The sequence below is a fragment of the Marmota monax genome, unplaced genomic scaffold (genome assembly GCF_021218885.2).
Source record: "Marmota monax isolate L192 unplaced genomic scaffold, Marmota_monax_Labrador192_F-V1.1 WCK01_AAM20220418_F8-fsc00521, whole genome shotgun sequence".
Taxonomy (NCBI): Eukaryota; Metazoa; Chordata; class Mammalia; order Rodentia; family Sciuridae; genus Marmota; species Marmota monax.
This window is the reverse complement of record NW_026694603.1, coordinates 115,995-134,771: the sequence shown is the minus strand read 5'-3', so window position 1 is coordinate 134,771 and position 18,777 is coordinate 115,995. Positions and strand designations below refer to the sequence as shown.

General features: G+C 34.4%; 1 protein-coding gene across 1 annotated transcript in view; it reads right to left on the bottom strand.

Annotated features, from left to right (window-relative positions):
- LOC124077643 (myosin-8) overlaps positions 1–13,865 on the bottom strand; it is a 29,785-nt gene extending 15,920 nt beyond the window's left edge. Inside the window, exons 1-17 of the mRNA XM_046422099.2 lie at positions 13,713–13,865; positions 13,466–13,509; positions 11,769–12,004; positions 10,774–10,917; positions 10,430–10,586; positions 7,275–7,302; positions 7,064–7,172; positions 6,872–6,964; positions 6,683–6,746; positions 5,917–6,015; positions 5,726–5,829; positions 5,407–5,545; positions 4,114–4,232; positions 3,876–4,025; positions 2,476–2,646; positions 999–1,308; positions 819–886 (exon numbers count right to left, since the gene is read on the bottom strand). Coding sequence (XP_046278055.1) covers positions 819–886; positions 999–1,308; positions 2,476–2,646; positions 3,876–4,025; positions 4,114–4,232; positions 5,407–5,545; positions 5,726–5,829; positions 5,917–6,015; positions 6,683–6,746; positions 6,872–6,964; positions 7,064–7,172; positions 7,275–7,302; positions 10,430–10,586; positions 10,774–10,917; positions 11,769–11,978 — 1,965 coding nt within the window. The 5' untranslated portion in view covers positions 11,979–12,004; positions 13,466–13,509; positions 13,713–13,865. The remainder of the gene's footprint in view (positions 1–818; positions 887–998; positions 1,309–2,475; positions 2,647–3,875; positions 4,026–4,113; positions 4,233–5,406; positions 5,546–5,725; positions 5,830–5,916; positions 6,016–6,682; positions 6,747–6,871; positions 6,965–7,063; positions 7,173–7,274; positions 7,303–10,429; positions 10,587–10,773; positions 10,918–11,768; positions 12,005–13,465; positions 13,510–13,712) is intronic.
- Positions 13,866–18,777: the final 4,912 nt, after the last annotated feature.

Below are 18,777 nucleotides of genomic sequence, written 5' to 3'. Positions count from 1 at the left end.
TTTAAGAAGACAGAAGACAGATTTTTCTGTATCTCAGTTAACCATTAGGAAATGGAAATAAGTAATGTGAGTTTGTAGTCTTGAAAACATATAATAAGAACAATTTAACAAACTGAGTCTATTTGGTGAGTTAATGCAAATCAGTAGTGAGAAAGGAAAAGAACAAGAGAAATTTTCCGTTTAAGTCAGAAGTTATAGGCCATATCTGCATTTTAGTTTTGAAGGGAGTGAGACTTAGCCACACAAAATTTCATAAAGCAGTCATTAGACTAGATGTATTATGTACTTCCCTTAGGAAGAACCATTTCTTCAATGACATAAGAAAATTACATTTGTAGTGAAATTATTATTCTTTCAATTTCAAGAGATTTTTTTATCTTATTCATTTAAATCACTAGGATTTTTCAGCTGATATAAAAAATTAAATGCACTTCAGAGGACAAAGATGTGTTATAGTGTAAGGATATTCTAAAAAGAGTATATTCAGGCTCATTCTGAAAGAGAAACTCAAAAACATTCTCAAAGGGCAACATTAGGAAATAAGAATATGACCTTCACAAAATAGCTATGAAGTTCAGCTATGCTTCCTTAAAAATCAGGTCATTATATAATAAAAAGCTTCTAAGAATATTTTGGCATTCGTGAATTCATTAGATAATCATAATAAGGAATAATGAATAAAGCAACCACTCCTGTAGGAATGACAAAAGTAAATATTTGAATTGATTCCTATTAACATTCCATTCCTTTCTAAATCCTATAATTATAATAATTTATAGAAGCTGAATATATATTTTTATTTTAAATTAGCATTTTACCCTGAAAAGAGCTGACACAGTCTGGAAAGAAGAGCCCTTCTTCTTAGCACCTTTCTTTGCTCCACTATCTATGGTAAAAAGAAGAAAACCCATCAATTATAATAGAATCCCAAAGGCTAGAATGTTATATGAACACTCTATGGATACAGGTTTAATTTAGATTAAGGACATAGAAAGTACCTGCTTCAGCACTAGCATATGTGGAAAAGAGACTGGCCAGTGTCTTCATTGCTGACTTCTGGTATAGTCCAACCACAGTGTCATTCAGGGGGTCCTTGTTTTTGTCCAGCCAGCCAGTGATGTTGTAGTCTACAGTGCCAGCATAATGGATCAGGGAGAAGTGAGCCTCAGCCTTGCCTTTGACTACCTTGGGCTTCTGGAAGTTGGCAGACTTGCCCAGGTGCTGGTCATACAGCTTGTTCTTGAAGGAGGCGTCTGTTGCCTTGGGGAACATGCACTCCTCTTCCAGGATGGAGAAGATGCCCAGTGGCTGGATTCAGAAGAGTAAATAGTGGTATCAGTCGCCTCTCTTTCAAAATATATAGATCTGTTATTTTATAAAATTATGAGTCCCTCAATTAAATATGTGTGTGTGTATTTTTTCTCACATTCAATCTAGCATTATTTTCAATTAAAAGAATACCTGACTACAAATCCCAAAGGTCAGCAGAGCAATTAGCGGTGATTTTTAAAGATGCTTTGAATAATCACACTTCTTTTTCTATTAAATAAATGTCAAAGTTTTATTTTGCTATGGAAAGAACCTACTTACTTAGAATGATGTTGACTCTATATACAATAATGGAATTGTATGAGTAATCCAAACTTTATTTAAAGTGTTGTATATTTATCTCCTTAAAAATAGATTACTGGGCTGGGGTTATAGCTCAGTGGCAGAGTTCTTGCCTAGCATGTGTGAGGCACTGGGTTCGATCCTTAGCACCACATAAAAATAAATAAAGGCATTCTGTCCATCTAGAACTACAAAAAAAAAAGTTAAAAAAGCACATTATGAAGTAGCATGAGCAGTTTGACTTTAACAAATTAGCTTTCATAAAAGCACCAACTGTATCACCTGTGCATTCATTTTTGTTTAGAGAAGTCTTTTATAATGACATATTGGATCGTAATGGAGATAGTTAATCTAATAAGGGTGATTCTTCTGGTGAAGCAGACCTCAAGTAGAATTTTCAGTGCTGCTTTAAAATTGTGTTTGTATTGGTATTAGAATAAAACTGACTGGGTATGGTGGTGCATGCCTGCTGTCTAGCTACTCAGGTGGCTGAGGCAGGAGGATCACAGTTTGAGGCCAGCCTGAGCAACTTAGTGAGATCCTGTCTCAAAGTAAAATAAAAAGGGTTGAAGATGAATCTGAGTTAGAGTGCTTGCCTAGCATGGGTGAGGCCCTGGGTTCCATCTCCGGTACTGAAAAGAAAAAAAGAAAAGAAAGGAAAAGGAAAACTGGGTAGAACAAAATTAACCTCTCTTTCATCCTTCCAATGTAAGAGTCATAGAAGAAGTTATTTCTAAATAGTTATTTTCCAGTTCACTCAGATCTTAAATTACTTGAGATTACAGTAATACCTTTCTAGAATTACTGAAGACATATGTGAAAGTAATCCTCACAGCCTGACTTTTCTTTGGAAGCCAAACAGACCTTCTCAATGAGCTCAATGCAGGCAGCCAGGTCCATCCCAAAGTCAATGAAGGTCCACTCGATGCCTTCCTTCTTGTACTCCTCCTGCTCCAGCACGAACATGTGGTGGTTGAAAAACTGTTGCAGTTTCTCGTTGGTGAAGTTGATGCACAGCTGCTCCAGGCTGTTGAACTGCTCAAAACAGAAGAGATTTCCAATGTTAACTGTTTTTTATGGTGGTAAAATTCATTACTGAAAATTTTCTTTTACTGAAACAATGTGTAATAGAATAATGAGATACGATTTAAAGTACTTATTCTTCCTTCAAAATTTCCAGGAAAATATGATCATTATTGACATGAGTCTTTCTTATGAATTCTGGACATTCTGTAGGGGCCCAGGTATCAATTACACTATAAGGTATCTTTTCACTTTAAGATTGCACAGACAAGAATGTACATTAAAAATGCAATCATGGTCCTGTATGCTGTGGTTCAGATTTAAGAGCAAAAAGGAAAGAAACTTATTGGAACACCTCCCTTATTTAACTGCCCCAATGCTACAATTCAAAATAAAGTTCATGTTTCACCTTGGTTGTCATGTTATTAAGGAAAGCTTATCCTTTTTTTTTTTTTTTGGTACTAGGGATTGAAACCAGGGGTGCTTAACCACTGAGCCATATCCCTAGCCTTTTATTTTATTTTATTTAGAAACAGGGTCTTGTTGAGTTGCTTAGGGCCTCACTAAGTTGTTGAGGCTGGCTTTGAACTCATGATCCTCCTGCCTCAGCCTTCCAAGCCACTGGGATTATAGGCATGAGCCACAGCACCCAGCTAGGAAATCTTATCTTAAATTGATGCATAAAGTGAAATTAATAGGCTATTATCTCTACATCAAACATTTAAAAAATCCTCCTGGACGTTAAATCATTTGTATAAGATGAACTTGGACAAGGAAAGACTATCATTTATGTCTGGACGTCTTTCTACCTTTTCTCCTCCGTGAAAGATGCCTGCATGTGGCTCAAATGCTGCAGATCTGGGTTCGTGATGTGGCTTTGTCTTGAAGGTGTGTTAGATCTTTTGCTATTGTTTTGACTTCCCTGAATCTCAACTTCTTTGTATGTAACTAAAGGCAATGTTAACTTCTCCTTCATGGGTTGTTTTGAAGATTAAATGAAGTAACCTTTTGAAATCCCTAGTATAGTGCCAGAAATACACTGACTGCTCAATAAAAGTTAGTTATTAGTATTATTGCATTCTATTACTGCCTGGATATTTTGGAGATAAGTCTTGTTCTAGGTGCATCATTGGAACAAACTGTGTGGACACTGTAAATGTAAGTGAATAATGAAAATATCTAGTATATCAAATCCCATAATTGCCTCCCCCTCACTTAGTATTAATATTAAGATAACTCACATCAAAGATCTCAAAGCCAGCAATGTCCAAGACCCCAATGAAGTACTGCCTGGGCTGCTTGGTGTCCAACTGCTGATTGATACGGGTGACCATCCACAGGAACATCTTCTCATAGACAGCTTTAGCCAGAGCACCCACTGCATTGTACACCTTCATAAACAGTAATGTTTGTTAATATTATTAAAAACATGTCATGGAGGCCTGGGATGGGTGTGATTCATTGAAGTTGTGTGCTTACCTGCTGCACAGTCTGACCTTTGGTAACATACTCATTGCCAACCTTGACCCTGGGGTAGCAGAGGGCTTTAAGCAGGTCTGCGGAGTTCAGATTCTGGAGATAGGCTGCTTTGTCAGCAACTGCAGACACACAAATCAGGGACTGTTTAATGATGCACATCCTTTTTAACTTAATCTTTCCATTTTCTTCCAGTCCAGTTTTCTTATTATTTAAATAAAAAGCTTTAATTAATTCTATAGAAGGTCAAATAAGATTCTCTGTACATCAGGACATGTAATTGCCTCTGAAAGGTTGATCATGTATACTGGCCTTTAGTGATTTTTACAAGTAGATTCTGAGAAGTTTTTCATTAAAAGTAAACATGTGTCTAGTGTTTATTGTAATATTTTATGTAAGGTAAAATTCATAGTCTCTGCTTTTAAGACATTTTAGATATAGTTGAAAAGATAAGATAAATAAACCTTAATACTCAATAGTAGGGAGGAGTAAAAATCAGAATATTTGGATTTTTATCTTAGTTTTGCCATTCTGGATTTAACCTTACTGGTTTGATTTCTTTATCTGAAAATGTGGGGATTAAATTAAAATGGATGATTCTGACTAAAATTTTAGTGACTATAATGTAATGACACATGTCATGTTCAAAAGTAACTTCTAGAAAGTTTAGAGGAGGGAAGAACAAATGTTAAACTTTGGTGGTCAGGAATGGCTTTAAAGAGCAGATAACTAGCTTTGTGTTGTATATCCATTACATTGCATATCCTAGTCATATGCAGAGTACATGATTTTTTTTTCTCAAATCCTTTTTTTTAATCTTATGTGCTGCTGATATTGCCAACAGGTTTATATGTACACAACTCACATATACATGCATATGTCCCTAGGGGCATTCTTCACCCCTTATCCAGTATTTGGGCAGATCCTCTATTGCCAGCTCCTAGTCTTGTCCAGATAATGATAAAATAGACCAGTATGCAAAATTATCTAATATAATGACCCACCATTGCTGAGGCAAAGCAGGAGTACTAGTTCATTGTATTTTATGTCCAATTATCTGGCCCTAGGTTAGGCTTGTGAGTGGATATTGGATCTTATTTGGGCTGGATAGAAATGAAGGAGAGATGGAGAGAGGAAAGTGAGTGATGAGGAAAGCATGCGGAGTGTATAAATGTGTTTGTTCCCTTTAGAAGTCCTGCCATAAAGGAGAGATGAGTGTAGGATAGGGTTTAATATTTTTTTGTTGTTGTTGCTATATTCTCTTGATTTAAACCCTGATGAAGGTTCATTTGGTACCTTCAGTGCCATCTGGTTCAGCTTGCTCCTCACGTTGTTTTTGCTTGAACTTCATGTTCCCATAATGCATCACGGCCCCTGTGAGTTTATAGATGGATACTTTCTCTTCAGGAGTGAAACCCAGGATGTCAATGGCACTCTACCAGAAAAGATAAGGGCACAAAAGTTAGGGAAGAAGACACTACATATTTATGAAAATTTATGGTACATTGCTATCATCATTACCATACATGGATTTTTTAAAAATCATGTATGTGTGTGTGTGAGAGAGAGAGAAAAAAGGAGGGGGGGGCGGAGAGAGAGAGAGAGACTGACTTACATCAGTGGCCATCAACTCTTCTTGGTCATCAATGCTGGGGACAGTGATCTCTCCCTGACTGACGAAGGCATAGTCATATGGGTTGGTGGTGATCAGGAGCATTTCTGGGTACACAGAATTCAGAGTTTATGTTTTATATTAGAAATTTTTTATAAAAATATTAACATCTATGAATTTAGGTTCTTTCTTACCGATTAAATCTGGCTTCTTATTGGAAGTGATCTGATAAAAAATATGGTAGCTTCTTTCTGCCTTCAGCTGGAAAGTAACTCTAGACTTTTCCAGAAGATCTAGAAAGAGAGAAAGACAACTAGAAAAAAAATATCATTTCTTTTAACAAATTAAATGAACCTCAGTGTCTTTAGTCAAAATTGAGGGCACTACATTTGGCTTCACTGAGATTGCACCTGGATGATCATCCTGCAGTTGTACATAGGCATATGACATTTCCTATGCTTCTTGTCATCTAATAGCAGAAATGGAAGCATACCTGCTCTGGAACAAAAACAGCTTCATATGGAGGATATGTGAACTCTATTTTAGTTAATATCTAATATCTCATCCTTCCTTGGATGATGTCAGATTCAGTCCATGGTGAGGGGCTACCTTGGACACATCAAAGTTCAGATCAAGAGCAAAATTTATTGAGTAAAGTTATATTGCAACTTCACAGGTAACTCATAGGAACCCATAGGTAGTCCTAGTATTTGTTTTGGGAAAAAAATCGTAGCTGCTTCTGAAGCAGATATTCTCTAGGTTGTGCTATAGGACCATCAATCTCAGACTGAGATAAGGGGAGTGTACAGTGAATTTGGGGGAACTCTGGCATGAGCTCACAAGCAACAAGGCAGCAGGCCACTGTTTTATAGGCTTCATGCACAGTAAGTATTGCAAAATAACCCTGGAAATGAAATTACTTGTATCTCTGTTTGGATTGTCAGAAGTCCTGTTACTCACATGTTTCAATATCAGCTGATGCCAGCTTCCCTGTAGTACCAAAGTGGATTCTAATGAATTTACCCTTGAAAAGATAAAGATTAGTATTAAAAAATCAAAGCATACAGAGAGATGAAACTGAAATAATAATTCAGACATGGCTACTCGACACTTGAAGATGGAGAAGAGCTTCATGAACAAGAGACTTACAAAGCGAGAGGAGTTATCATTCCTCACGGTCTTGGCATTGCCAAAGGCCTCTAGTAGAGGGTTGGCGCTGATGATTTGATCTTCCAGAGTCCCCTGCAAAGGAGAGAGCAGTTCTTACATCTGGGGCTCAAGAATTCAGTACCTAAGACCCCTAATTAGAGCCTGGATTCTGACCATGGCAGTCAGGCGCACCTGGTTTTTGCCAGATTCTTCCTTCTTCTTCTCTCCAGTAACTGCAATTGTTGCAAAGTACTGGATGACACGCTTGGTGTTCACAGTCTTCCCTGCACCAGATTCTCCACTGTCAAACAAATCAGAAGAGATCAGAACTATGACCCACATTGCCAACATCTAAGACAATCACTGCAAATCAGAGAAGAAGAAGAAGAAGAAAATCACATACGTGATCAGGATTGACTGATTTTCACGATCTGTGAAAGAAATCAAGATCATCAGTTAAAACAAAAGTGCATTCAATAGGAAGATAATTAAATCGATTCAGCTCAGACAAAGCTTGTTCTTTTTAACTTGTTGAAGATTTTGTTTAGGATTTTGGCTTTGTGTCTAGCCCTCCAAATAGCCAATTGATGCTTGGTGTAAAGTTTGTGAAAATTAGAGGTAAAAGAATCATGCATTTCTTTTTCTTTCTTTTTTTTTTTTGTATTTTTTATTGTGGTAAAATACACATAGCATAAAATTTCCATTTTAACAACATGTGAATGTACAGTTCATTGATATTAAGTACATTCATAATGTTTTGTAATCATTACTACCTTTTATTTCCAGAACTCTTTCATCTTGTAAAACTGACATACCATAACCATTAAATCCTAACTCCTCATTTCCCTCTTCCTCTAGCTCCTGGCAACCCCATTCGACTTCCTGTCTCTCTGAATTTACTACTATAAATACCTTATATTTATAGTATAAGTGAAGTAAAATAGTATTTGTCTTTATTTGTGACTGACTTATTTTACTTAGCATGACTTCCTCAAGGTTCATCCATATAGCACAGATCAGAATTTTCTTTTTTTTAAAGACAGAATAATATATCATTATATGAATATAACATATTTTGCCTATCTCTTAATATGTTAATGGATTTTTGAATTATTCCTACATTTTAGCTATTGTGAATGGTGCTCATGGATATACTAATATTTCTTGGAGATCCTGCTGCAGTTCTTCTGGGTACATATCCAGAAATGGATGCTGGATCATACTATAATTATATTTTTAATTGGTTGAGAGACCACCTGTTTTCCACAGTAACTGTGCCATTTTTACATTCCTATCAACAGTGCACAAGGATTCTAAATTCTCTATACCCTTGTCAGCATTTGTTATTTTCTGTTTTTTTAATAGTAGCCATATTATAATAGAAAAATATTATGCACAGAGGTACACATTTTACTAATTTTTAAAAATTTTGTTTAAGAAAAATTTAAATGTACACAAAAGTGGACACAATAATGTACTGAGTCCCTGTATGAGCATCTTATAGATACAACAATTTTAAATTTTTTTATTGTGGTAAAATATACATAGCATAAAATTTTCAGTTTAACCAGCCAGTTTTATATCATCTCAACCCCATACCAAACTCGCTGAATTATTTTAAAGAAAACCTCAGGCAAAGATGGTGGAATAACATGGACATCATTACCCTAGGTCCATGTATGACTGCACATATGGTGCCATGCTACATTGTGTACAACCAGAGAAATGAAAAGTTATGCTGTAATTGTATACAGTGAATCAATGCATTTTGCTGTCATATATACCTAATTAAAATAAATAAATTTATTATTAATAAAAAAGAAAACCTCAAGCATCATATAATTTTTTGGTAAATTCTTTAAAAAGAATTATACAAATTTGAGATCATAAGAAACCATAGAAATTGTTTAGGTAAAGTCGTAATAGTCTGAGACATAAAGAGGAAAAAGTGACTTTTCTAATATTAATTACAAGCTAGTTAAACTCAAATATATTCATGTTTTTGATTTCCAGTTCACATATTTTTCTGCTACCTGGTCTCCTTCCAGTCTTTGATGTCACTAATTTGATTGCTGATAATACTAAATAAGAAGAGATCTGGAATTGTGAATTTTGGAGTTTACTTACTTATTTTCCTTTTAACATTGTATTCATTTCTAGATATAGATATAGACATAAGCTTTAAAGAACTTTAAAGTTCTATTCAGGGAAATAGAATGCAGATTTGGATCATATTCAGATGATTTTATTTTTACTATAAGCAAAATAATGGAAGATACTATTGCACATAGTGGAAAATAGATAACAACATTCTGGTGTCTGTTGGCAGTGCTAAAATAATATTAACTAGGTTGAATGCCACAGTTGTGCATGATTTTAAACAAAGGTCACCTATAGGTGACCTTGGGTTTGGAGTAGCCCCAAAGCCTGGGGAATTAGTAGGGGTGATGTACATAGCTTCCATGATTTTGTAAATGCAGCTGCTGAGTATTAAAATCTCTGACATAAGCTAGCATTTGGATAAATTTTGGGAGGTAGCTAGCTTCTGTAGACAACCAAAGAGCAGTTTGCTGGCACAGAATCCTTGTAGAACTCCTGAATAATTCATAATAGGATATTCCTATTTTATCCTTTTTTTTCTTCTCTCTCCCTCTATAAAAGACAATTTAAAAGAAAGTGCAACGAAATGAACAAAAAAAGAAAGAAAAGAAAGAAAGAAAAATGAAAAAATAAAAAAGAAAGAAAAATGAAAGAAAAAAAAAAGCCCCTCAGTTTCCAAAATTCCATGGAAGAACAGGAAACTAGAGAATTTAGAATATTTCCAGAGGCAAAACATTTGGTATGTGAAGATAAAAGGTTTTAATCCTACATTTGGGCCTCTAATGTGAATCTAAGCTGCTTGTTTATGCTCTGATAAGGCAGGAATAACAGACTTTCATACAGTTTTTAAAAAAAATGTTTCAAAGAAAAGAGATTTTTTTTTTTTCCCCAAAGTGAAAGTAGATTTTTTTCCCCTTCCATTCTGGTAGGAAAGCCCTTCACAATCTTTGGGAGGAGAGTCACAGATCTTTCTTTATTCATGTTCTAGTAGTGCCAGAGAGGCTGGCAATACATTTCTGTGAATAGATGCCTCATTCACTCACCAAAGAGGCTGGCAGAATTAACTGTGCCATTTGAAAATAAAGATAAAAACTCACAAAATCCTCTAGCTGTGGCTGAGAAGTCTTTTCTTCCATGACTGTGAATGTAGATTCTTTTAAAAAATTTTTATTTAAACTCTTTTGTACCCAAATCAGAAAGTTTAAAAAAATTTGGACAGTAATAACTATTTTTACAGAAGTCTTCTACTTGAATTAAATAGGTTGCCATTTACTAGCTGTATTAGCTTGGCAGGACAATGAATTCAGCGAGTTTCACCTGGGAAGAAATATGACATAATGACTGTGAAAGTTCTTTGAAAACAGTGAAGTCCCAAGTGGCTGGAATACATTATTATAATAAGACTAGGATGCAGTCTGTTTGTTCATTGTAGAGTCTATTTATACACGCTTTACTCACCAGTCAGCATGAACTGATAGGCGTTGTCCGAGATGGAGAAGATGTGGGGTGGGGCCTCCTGGCGCTTTTTGCCTCTGTAGGCAGCCACCACCTCAGGGTTATACACTGGCAGCCACTTGTAGGGATTGACAGTGACACAGAAGAGGCCTGAGTAGGTCTAGAAAATCAGATAGTTCAAAATATGTATCTTGCTTTTTTATTTTTATTTTTTGGTAGTGCTGGAAGTTCAACCTAGGGCCTTGCACATGCCAAACAAGTTCTCTACCACTGAGTTATATCCCTAGCTCCTGTCTCTTGTTTCAGAAAAATAAATGGACTAAAAAGAGATGTTGAAGGACACTTACATAGATCATCCAGGCTGCATAGCGCTCTTTGAGGTTATACAGTACTCCGGGCTCATTTAGGTGGGTCATCATAGCCATGTCCTCAATTTTGTCATATTTCGGAGGGTTCATGGGGAAGACTTGATCTTCCCTGACAGTTAGAGTCTGGTAAGGAAACAGGAGACGAGTTAGAATTAATGGTTGGAGATAGGGTTTATGATATAAAACTAATCACACATACTTTTTGTTATATTATTTTATATTCTTTAAAGGCATATAAACATATTTATTTAGAGTTTAATGCCAAGAAAATGTTTCTTATGATAAGTTAGGATACTACCATTTTAAAAATTAATATATACTAATTGTACATATCAGTGGATACACTGTGATATTTTCATACATACATTACAGCATGCATCGATCAAATCCAATCACCCTTTTTCTACCCGCTCATTGCCCCATGATCCTGCTATCTCACTCCAGGATATATATCTAAAGGAAATGAAATCAATGTATCAAAGAGATTACCTGCATGCATGTTCATTGTGGCACTATCCATTTTTTAAAAGATTTTCTTTCTTCCCACTATCTTTTTCCTATCCAGATTTATCTATCAATTTATATCTTTTTATTCTTTTACTTACTATTCATTATAAAACAACTGCTTTTTTTTTCTTTTTGAAGTAAAGGAGATATTAATACATTATTGAGCTAAATAAGTAACTGAAGAATTCTTGTGGTCAGAGAAGCTATTTTTTACTTTCCTAATTGGGAGATTCAGACTGGGAAGTTGGGAATCGAAGAGAAATGGTTTGTATTAATGGGTTAAAGTCCTATATGAAGTTGGAAAGGAAGACATGCAATTACTGCTGTGAATTCTTTTGCCTTTTAAATCTGATGTCTACCTGCTAACTAGAAGTGTGTTTGTATTAGCAACAGGCTTGGAGATTTCCAGCAATAGGAGATAAAGAGAAATTAAATGGGGATTATTTTCTCCTTATGCTTTTACTTACTGCTCCACTTTCAGTCTTGACAGTTACTTTCCCTCCTTCCTTGCTTTGTATGACACTCTTTACATAGGATTCCTTGGGCTCCGCCACAAAGACAGATGTTTTAGCATCAAAAGGCTTGTTTTGGGCCTCAATCCGCTCTCTTTCTGATTTTCGAAGGTAGGGAGCGGCTTCACCAAAAACAGCCATCTCGGCGTCTGAACCCGAGCTCATGGCTGCAGTTTATGTAGCAGAGGATTCTGTGCAGGGGGAAAAAAAACAAGAAAGGTGGAAAGGGAAAGCAGAAATCATAAAGGTAAGTTAGGCTGGGAAATGAACAAAGTGTTGAGTTTAGCTGCTGCTGTGACTAATCTTCCAATCTTAACATCGACTTGTGTTCTAACACAATCTAAAGGACTAGTTTGGAATGAGACTGTAATTTGACACTTCATTTTTACAATTTGTAAGTTTCCTTTCCAGATTATATACCTTGATCATCAGGTGGAGTACCTATAATTGAGTTAGAATGGAATCCTCACATGTTTTTATTTCTAAGCTTTAACAATCTCTGTAGCTAAAACCAGTGATGGATAGGATCTGTCATTGTTGAATCCTCATTTCTCCTTCTGCATAATGTTTGCATCGGCCATATGTTAGGACAACCACATAGTAGGGAAAGAAAGTTTATCTTATGCAAATTAAGGATATTTTCAAAGCTATCAAAAATATCTTTGTCTTTCAGATAGTCATTTTTCTCTTATGATTCAAATAATTAACATTAACCTCTTCTTTATGTTGCTTTTTGGTGTTATGTCTCTTAGTGGTTTGTTAAGAGAATCTAAATAAATCCTTGTTCTCTGGATTTTTTTTCATTATTTGGCTTGTTACCAAGAGACTTAGCATTGTTCTAATTCCTAAATCTCTTCTGACACTCTCCTTATGCCATGAGAGATTTCATCTGTCAGTTACAGATCTAACCACAAGAAATGAGAGCGTCATCATAGAGGCCCTCTTCCCATATAAATTCCATGAGGTTCTTTATTCATTTAAAGACTTGCAACTTTTTAAAAGAACAATAATATTTCTAACAACAACAGTGAATAATCAAAAATAGCTAAAATATTGTTTTAACAATGTTTGCGTTCATTTTTTTTTGGTAAGAATTTTTCTAGGGTGTTTAAAAAATGTTTGTAAAATGTCTAAGTGTTCAGTGCTTTGCAGTAGGGAGATTGGTGTGGGATACTCTATTGCCCTGGATGGTTTTAAGAACCACTGAGAACTCACTGTCAAAACTCATTCTGGATATTCTGCTCTAATACCTATATGCATAAGGATTAAAAGAACAGCATTTGAATTATAGAGTTCTTTGCATATTTATAATTAAAAATTCTTATTATTACTGTACATGATTACTAAATGTTTCTATTTGATTAAAATTACATAGTGGCAAATGAAAAAAAAAAAAAAAACTCATTCTGTCCTAAACGGTCTTTTAACCCTGGAACTCAATTGAGAATAGTAATCTCTAAAGATAAGACATTTTGAAAAAAGAAAAAAAAAAAAAAAAGATTCTCCAGCATTTAGAAGTAGTCACTTGCAAGTATTTATATTGCTATAACTGTAAAAACATGGAATTGGTGTATAATTAAGAATTGTTCAAAGTTTCCTTAGACTAAATAAATCCTCTCTATCACCAATGATTAAATCAATCCAAACCTTACCTCTGGAATTCCAGAAGAAAATGCAGGGTCAGAAGTGTCCCACACTATAAAACAAGAAGTTTCTAATTAGTGACTCTCTACAATTTCAGTAATACAGTTACAGAATTAAAATTTCCCTGTCCTAAAGCCTGGCTCTATGAAAAGAAAAATTAAAGTTGGGAGGAAGAGTTTCATGCTCAGAGATAGCCGCAGGCTCACTTCTTTCTTCTTTTAGGGGTCCTTGGGTTCCCAAGACCCCATCACTTACCTCTGAGTTCTTGGTGGAGATAAGGCTCAAGGGCCAATCCTGTTTATATAGGAACTACTGTGCTGATGCTGCAACTACCTCCTCTTTGTTAAGGCAACACATTTGGCAACATGAACCCTCAGCATAGTTTGTAGTGACATTTGGCATGTTTGGATATAATTAGAAGTATTCATACCATTTTGAGTATGTGAACCAATTGCCTATAAATAATTTGACAGGGACCAATCTGGTGGCAGAGAATGCTTTCTAGTGTGTTGAGAAGGAAATCTTTGACAGTGCCTTATGAGACCTCAAAGTCAGTTCTTAAGAGCTATATTCAGTTTGGCAAACTCTTTCATGCATGCCTGTAACCAAATGATCAGATACCAGAGGCACACTGCTGTCAGGGCCTTCAGTGTTTTTCATTTGTTCTCACGGGAACCCCCACTGCATTCCCTTGGGCCATTGCCAAGGCTCACCCTTGGAGTTTGGGCTCAGGCAGGAAAGCCAAACTGAGAGGAGATTCTTTGCTGAGTCTCCACAATTGAGCCAGTGCCCAACCAGCTAACACTGAAGAAAATTATTATTAGAAATTAATGTGTGCACAATAGGAAAAAAAATACAGGTAAGAGAAAAGAATGTTCATAATCCCAGTATGGAGAGATATGATTCAGATTTATTAGTGAGATCTTATTGTACACACATACATAGTATGCATATCTTGTATCTGCTTTAAAAATTAATATATCATAGGTAATTTTCATACCACTAATGTAATTTTATCTTTATTCTTTAAACAAGTTATGGTTGTTCTTTTTAAATTAAACTCTTTTAAGGTCATGAATATTGAGGTATAATTTATGTACATCCTAACTTACCTATTTTAAGTGACAGTTATATAATTGCTTACAGATTTAAAAATTTTAAACTTTTCAATAAAATTTACTTATTTTGTTGAGTGGTTCTATGAGTTTTTTTTAACCTATGCGTTGATTCATGTAACTCCCATAATTGATGGAATGCAGAATAATTGCAGTTCTACGAGTTTTGATAAATATAGGCAGTTGTGTGACCTCTTACATTTTAATTGTGTAAAACTTAAAGCCTTATACATTAGGCTAAAATTCTCCTTTCATGAGCTCATAGGGGTTCATGCAGAACTTCTCTTCAGAGGTAGCTACCAATATCAGTTTGGTTTGTAATATTCCAGATCTTTTTTGTACATTTATGTATGTATTATTTTGATATTACTTGTAAAAATTCTGTGTAGAATCCCTATATTCAGAAAACTGGGGGGAAAATGAAGGAAAAAAAATTGAAGATTTAAAATAAACAAAAAATATATCAAACTTATGGATCCAAAGACTCACTATTGTAAAAGCATCTATTCTTATCAAATCAACCTACTAAATTAATCAAAATTGAAATCCCAATAGAATTTCCCACATATTCTAAGAAACTAATTTTAAAACTCATATAGTAGACTGTAGGAATTGTCAGGATGACTTTGAAGTAGATGAATAATGAGAGAAAATTTGCCCTATTAGACATCAAATCCCATGTGCTATTGACACGGAAATATGGTACAAAATTTGGAATCCAGAAACCAATCACATACACACTTGGTTAAAAATATCAATATTTTCTTAAAATCATTAGGTTGATTGAGAATATATAAAATTTATGTATGACCTGCAGTCTTTGAGTTAGGGAAAGCCTCCTTGACAATATGATTTTTTTTTTTTTCTGGTACTTGAGATTGAACCTAGAGGCACACTTATCATAAGCTACATCTGCAGACTTTTTTATTTTTGAGACAGGGTCTCACTTAGTTTCTCAGGTCAGCCTCCAACTTATGTTCCTCTGCCTCAGCTTTCCAAGTTGCCAGAGTTACTGGTGTACATCACTGTGCCTGGCTTCCATTAATTTGTTTTTAGACACTGTTTATTCAGATTTTCTGTCACACACAAACAATCCCTAACAAGATACATGACATTTCAGAAAGTTACTGATTTTTCTGTGTCATCTTATATGGTCCCCTTACGAAACTCTTTTGTCACTTGTCGTAATTTATTTGATTCTCTTGAAATTTCAATATATTATATATAGATAATCACAATTTTGTTTTTTTTTTTCCTTCTAACATGTGTTATTTTTTTCTTCTTTTATTTATTTGTGGAATTTAGGAAAATGTAGATTAGTATGAACATGTTACTAACATATTAATGTAGTAATATAGTATTACTATAGTACTGATACTGTGGTATTCATTTATCTATTTTATATAAGATAAGACATCCTTACCTGTTTTTGCCCTTTAAAAATTTATTTTATTTTTGATTGACATACTACTTGTGCCGTTTTATAAGGGAAATAATGTGATATTTTGATGTATATAGTGGATTATATGAAATGTTTCATTATGTGTGATATTTTCTGTATACTTTATATCTAGTTTTATGGTAATTTTGCTCATGAAAGTGAGTTAAATAGTACTATTTTTAGGTATATGCTCAGGAGAATAAAAAACATGTTTATACAAAAACTTGTACATGAAGTTCTTAGAAACATTATCATAATACTCAAAAAGTGGAAAACAATTTTATATTCATTATTTGACAGATAGATAAACAAAATCTGTTTTATACAGTGGAACATTATTCAGCCATAAGAAGGGATGAAATGCTGGTAGATAATATAAAATGGATGAACCCAAAAGATATAATGCTAAGTGGAAGAAGCCAGATACAAAGTGCTCAAATCAAAAGATCCATCTCTCATGTTTCTATGTATATAAAATGTCCCAAATAGGCAAACACATAGAGACAGAAAGTGGACAAGTGATTGCCAGAGGGTGGGGAGTGATGGGGAGTGACTAAAAATGGACATGGAGTTTCTTTTTAGGATGATTTTTAAAGTATTCTGGAATTTCTGTAATAATTGAATAACTTTGTGAATCTACTAAAAATCACTTAATTTTATAATTTAAATAGTGAATTTTATGGCATGTGAATTGCATCTAAGAAGAATACATTGATTTTATCAGTTTTTCTTTATCTTTTGAGGTTATTGGTTTTTATCGCTAACCTGTTATTGTAGTGAAGTGTATGGTAGATTTTTCTCACCTTTGCTATCTTGGAACTCATGAAATAAACCTATTGATATGATAGAAATTCCCTGTTCTTTTCAGTCAACCAATTTTTATTGGGATTTTTCTTTCTGAGTTCATGTATGACATAGTCAGTTTTCTTTTCCTGTGCTATCATTTTTGGGTTTTTATATCAGCATCATGTTAGTCTTGTAAAGGTAAATAAAGTGGTTTCCCATTTAGTATGTTTGGGGTGTGAATTGTCTGTTCCTGAAAGATTTGATAGAGTTTTTTTGTGAAACTATATTGGCCTGTAAGCTTTTTGAAGCATAAATCTTTTGTTTTAGAGTTTCTACTTCTTTCTTGGCTCATTTGGATAACTTATAACATACTTTCCTGGAAAATTACTCATTTCATGTGAACTTTTAGATGTTTGATGCTTTAGTTGTAGATGCACACAATATCTTTATTTTTATTTATTTACTTTTATGTGGTGCTGAGGATCGAACCTAGGGCCTCACAGGTGCGAGGCAAGCGCTTTATCACTGAGCCCCAGCCCCAGCCCTTGTGCACCTTTTTATAATAACAATTAAAAAAATCCTTGTAGTCATCTTAGTCTTTTTTATTCTTTTTATTGTTTAATTTGTTATTTTAATTTTATTTTATTTTGCACCAGAGGTTGGACCCAGGGGTACTTAACCACTGAGCTACATCCTAGCCCTTTTTTATTTTTTATTTTGAGACAGGGTCCCTAAGTTGCTTAGGGCCTCACTAAGTTGTTGAGGCTGGCTTTGATCTTGCAACCCTCCTACCTCAGCTTCCCATATGTGCCAAAGTGTTGTCTTTTTAATTTACCATTATTGAATAACTTTGTTTTCTAACTTATTATTTTCTGCTTTCAATTTAAATATTTCCTTTATTCTGTTTTATTGGGCTTTCTTTCTTAATAATTAATTCAAATTTTTGATTTTCATTTTAATCCTAGAATTATTTAAATCACATTTGAATTTTAAACTTCCATATGTATAAAATTGGATGTTGGGAGGGATATCTGTTTTAGCTGTTAAAAATCTTTGTAGTGGGTAGGTGGAGGGTCGGGGGGGTACAGTTTATATCCTAGTAAGCCCACTAGGAATGAGGGATTTAGTTCTTGTGTTTGTGTTTGTGTGTGATATTATCTAGGTAAGAACATTATCAGCATCATACAAACCTCTTGTAATCCTTTTTATTATAATTCTGATTTCCCTTCCCTCCAAAGATAATTAGAAATCATAATCATTTCTCTACTTTTCTTTATAATTTTAATATTTAAATATGTATCCCTAAGTAATGTTATTTAGTTTTGCCTGCTTTTGAGCTTCATATGAATACATATTTTTTGTTTAGTATTTTTTTTAGTTGTTGATGGACCTTAATGTTATTCATTTATTTATATGGGATGCTGAGAATCTAACCCAGTGCCTCACACATGAGAGGCAATCACTCTACCACTGAGCCACAACCCCAGTCCTGAATACATCTTTATTTATTCTTTAGTATCTCTCTTCTTCTGACCCAAATTATTGGTGTGAGGATTTTCCCATGAAGTTTCTTGTAACTATATTTTCATTGCTGTACAGTACTATATTATATGACGATATGATCATTTATTAATTCATTCTACTATAGAACAATTTTTCAGTTTTCTTAGTTTGTTTTCTATAGTTTTTTTTTTTTTTTTGTACCAGGGATTGAACCCAGGGGCACTTAACCACTGAGCCACACCCTCAGTCCTTTTTCATTTTGTGATAGGGTTTCACTAAATTGATTAGGGTCTCGATAAATTGCTAAGGCTGGCTTTGAACTTGAAATACTCCTGCCTTATCCTCCCACTGGAATTACAGGCATGTGCCACATGCCCAGCTATGGTTTTAAATTTAATTTAATTACATTTATCTTTTACATTATAATTGTCACATGTATGATATTTTGTTTGCAAATTAGTGGAGATTTCTTTCA